Here is a 3098-nt window from a genome sequence, read left to right as displayed (position 1 = left end):
ACCAACCAACCAAGGAATGAAGACAGGAACCTGCTGAAAACCAGTTTTTAACCTGAGTCAGGCCCCGTTTTTACATTGAAATGTAAAGTCACTTTTTCTAACTTTCCTGTGTAATAAATATGGAATAAATAAATATAAAATAAATAAAGAACGAAAGGAAGAAAAGAGGAAGCCAAGAGATCGATGAAGACTCACAGGAGGTGTGTGTTATGGATGTGTAAATGGAGGTTATTTAATTATTATTAACCCTGTTGCCCCCTGCAGGAGGTGAGCTACTGCCAGGGCATGAGCCAGGTCGCCGCCCTGCTGCTGATGTTCATGAACGAGGAAGACGCCTTCTGGGCGCTGTCGCAGCTGCTGACCAATCAGAAGCACGGCATGCACGGTGAGACGCCACAGCACACACGTCTCCATCTGAAGTCTCTTTATATAGACCTTAGTGGTCCCTAATACTGTATCTGAAGTCTCTTTTATATAGACCTTAGTGGTCCCCTAATACTGTATCTGAAGTCTCTTTATATAGACCTTAGTGGTCCCTAATACTGTATCTGAAGTCTCTTTTATATAGACCTTAGTGGTCCTAATACTGTATCGAAGTCTCTTTATATAGAACCTTAGTGGTCCCTAATGCGTGTATCTGAAGTCTCTTTTTATAGAGACCTTAGTGGTCCCTAATACTGTATCTGAAGTCTCTTTTATATAGACCTTAGTGGTCCCTAATACTGTTCTGAAGTTCTTTATATAGACTTATGGTTCCCTAATACTGTATCTGAAGTCTCTTTATATAGACCTTAGTGGTCCTATACTGTATCTGAAGTCTCTTTATATGACCTTGTGGTCCCTAATGATGGATCGAAGTCTCTTATATAGACTAGTGGTCCCTAATACTGTATCTGAAGTCTCTTTTATATAGACCTTAGTGGTCCCTAATACTGTATCTGAAGTCTCTTTTATATACCGTATTGAAGTCTCTCTCTGCTCTTCTTCTCTTCTTCAGGGTTTTTTGTTCCCGGGTTCCCCAAACTCCAGCGGTTCCAGGCCCATCACGATCAGATTATTTCCAAACTCGTCCCCAAGCTGAAGAAACATCTGGTGAGATCTCACACACCGCTGCGAGAACTCAGATTAGTGGCGACTGATGGAGATATTAGTGAAGCAGGACCTCCGAGATATTTACTGGTGGAGATAGAGCTTCATTACCTATTAAAAATAAGTTAAACTTCTCTTAAATGTGAAGATGATCAAGATGTTTCTAGATGTTTCTAGAAGATGTTTCTAGATGTTTCTAGATGTTTCTAGATGTTTCTAGATGATGTTTCTAGATGTTTCTAGATGTTCTAGATTTATGATGATGTTTAAGATGTTTTAGATGATGTTCTCAGATGTTTCTAGATGATGTTTCTAGATGATGTTTCTAGATGTTCAAGATGTTTCTAGATGTTTCTATATGATGATTCTAGAGTTTAGTGTTTATATATGATGTTTCTAGATGTTTCTAGATGTTCTAGATGTTTCTATATGATGTTTCTAGATGATGTTCCTAGATGTTTCTATATGATGTTTCTAGATGGTTCTAGATGTCTAGATGTCTATATGAGGTTTCTAGATGTTTCTAAGGTTCTAGATGTTTTATATGATGTTTCTAGAGGATGTTTCTAGCTGTGTTTCTAGATGTTTCAGATGTTCTAGATGTTCTTAGATGATGTTTCTAGATGTTCTAGATGTTTTAGATGTTTCTAGATGTTTCTAGATGTTCTAGATGTTTCTATATGATGTTTCTAGATGATGTTTATAGATGTTCTAGATGTTCTAGATGTTTCTAGATGATGTTTCTAGATGTTCTAGATGTGTTTCTAGATGTTCTAGATTATGTTTCTAGATGATGTTTCTAGATGTTTCTAGATGATGTTTCTAGATGTTCTAGATGTTTCTAGATGTTTCAATATGATGTTTCTAGATGATGTTTCTATAGATGTTCTAGATGATGTTTCTAGATGATGTTTCTAGATGTTCTAGATGTTTCTAGTCTGAAACACTCATCACCATTTTTCACCATTTTCTGACTTTTAAAGAACAAACTATTTATTCTGCCAGGAAATTAAATCTCTCTCTCTTTCTCTGTCCCGCTGTCTGTCTCTCTTTCTCTTCTCTCTTTCTCCATCTGTCTCTCTCTTTATGTCTCTCTCTCTCTCTTTCTCCATCTGTCTCTCTCTTTATGTCTCTCTCTCTCTTTCTCCATCTGTCTCTCTCTTTATGTCTCTCTCTCTCTCTTTCTCCATCTGTCTCTCTCTTTATGTCTCTCTCTCTCTTTGTCTTCCTCTCTCTCTTTGTCTCTCTATCTTTTTCCCTCTGTCTCTCTCTCTTTCTGTCTCCCTCCCTCTCTCATTCTCTGTCCCTTTGGTTTTCTGTCTCTTTCTGTCACTATCTCTCTCTGTTTCTGTTCTCTCTCTCTCTCTCTCTCTCTCTCTGTCCCCCTCTTTCTCTCCCCCCCCCACACCCCCTCTCTTTCTCTGCAGGACAGAGAGCAGATGTCCGCGGGGATCTACAGCACCAAATGGTTCCTGCAGTGTTTCATTGACAGGGTGAGGAAACAGCTGAGTCTGGATCTCACCTCCAGTTAATAACAGTTAATAACAGTTAATAACCGTCACTTTCTTCATTATCTAGAGCACATGTGTAAAACCCAAATCTGGCTCCTCGCAAATCATCATCATCTGCAATGATACGACACTCACAGCACATTTTGTCAGATTTACCAACTTTAAGACTCATAAATTCCCCTGAGAAACAGAGCTTTCATATTCAGGCTGGGAGGCGTCTGTGTGGGAGCCTGCTTTTAAAAATGTAATCAGGGTTTTGGTAAATTCTATCATGGCTAAGGAACGTATTTACTGACTCCTGGAGGCTTTATGTCGACAGAAATGCTCCAAAAACGTTGGAAACAAGCGACAAAAATGTCAAAAGAAGCAACAAAAAGCAACAAAACAGAGACATGCAGAAATACCATCAACGTTTTTTTTTCAGACTTTTTTTATAATTTTCACTAACACCACCTTACTAGTTTTACTACATTTTGGAATTCATGGTCAATATCCCTC

The 3098-nt window shown here is 38.5% G+C and overlaps 1 protein-coding gene across 2 annotated transcripts in view; it reads left to right on the top strand.

The window, feature by feature from the left end:
• Nucleotides 1-3098, top strand: part of LOC116690728 (USP6 N-terminal-like protein) — a gene marked incomplete in the record, with an annotated part of 30402 nt that overhangs the window by 22664 nt on the left and 4640 nt on the right. For both annotated transcript variants that reach the window (XM_032517896.1, XM_032517888.1), the window contains 3 exon segments: nt 265-385; nt 998-1092; nt 2517-2582. In XM_032517896.1, coding sequence (XP_032373787.1) covers nt 265-385; nt 998-1092; nt 2517-2582 — 282 coding nt within the window.

The sequence above is a fragment of the Etheostoma spectabile genome, chromosome 1 (assembly GCF_008692095.1).
Source record: "Etheostoma spectabile isolate EspeVRDwgs_2016 chromosome 1, UIUC_Espe_1.0, whole genome shotgun sequence".
Lineage (NCBI taxonomy): Eukaryota > Metazoa > Chordata > Actinopteri > Perciformes > Percidae > Etheostoma > Etheostoma spectabile.
This window is presented reverse-complemented; position numbering and strand designations above follow the sequence as displayed.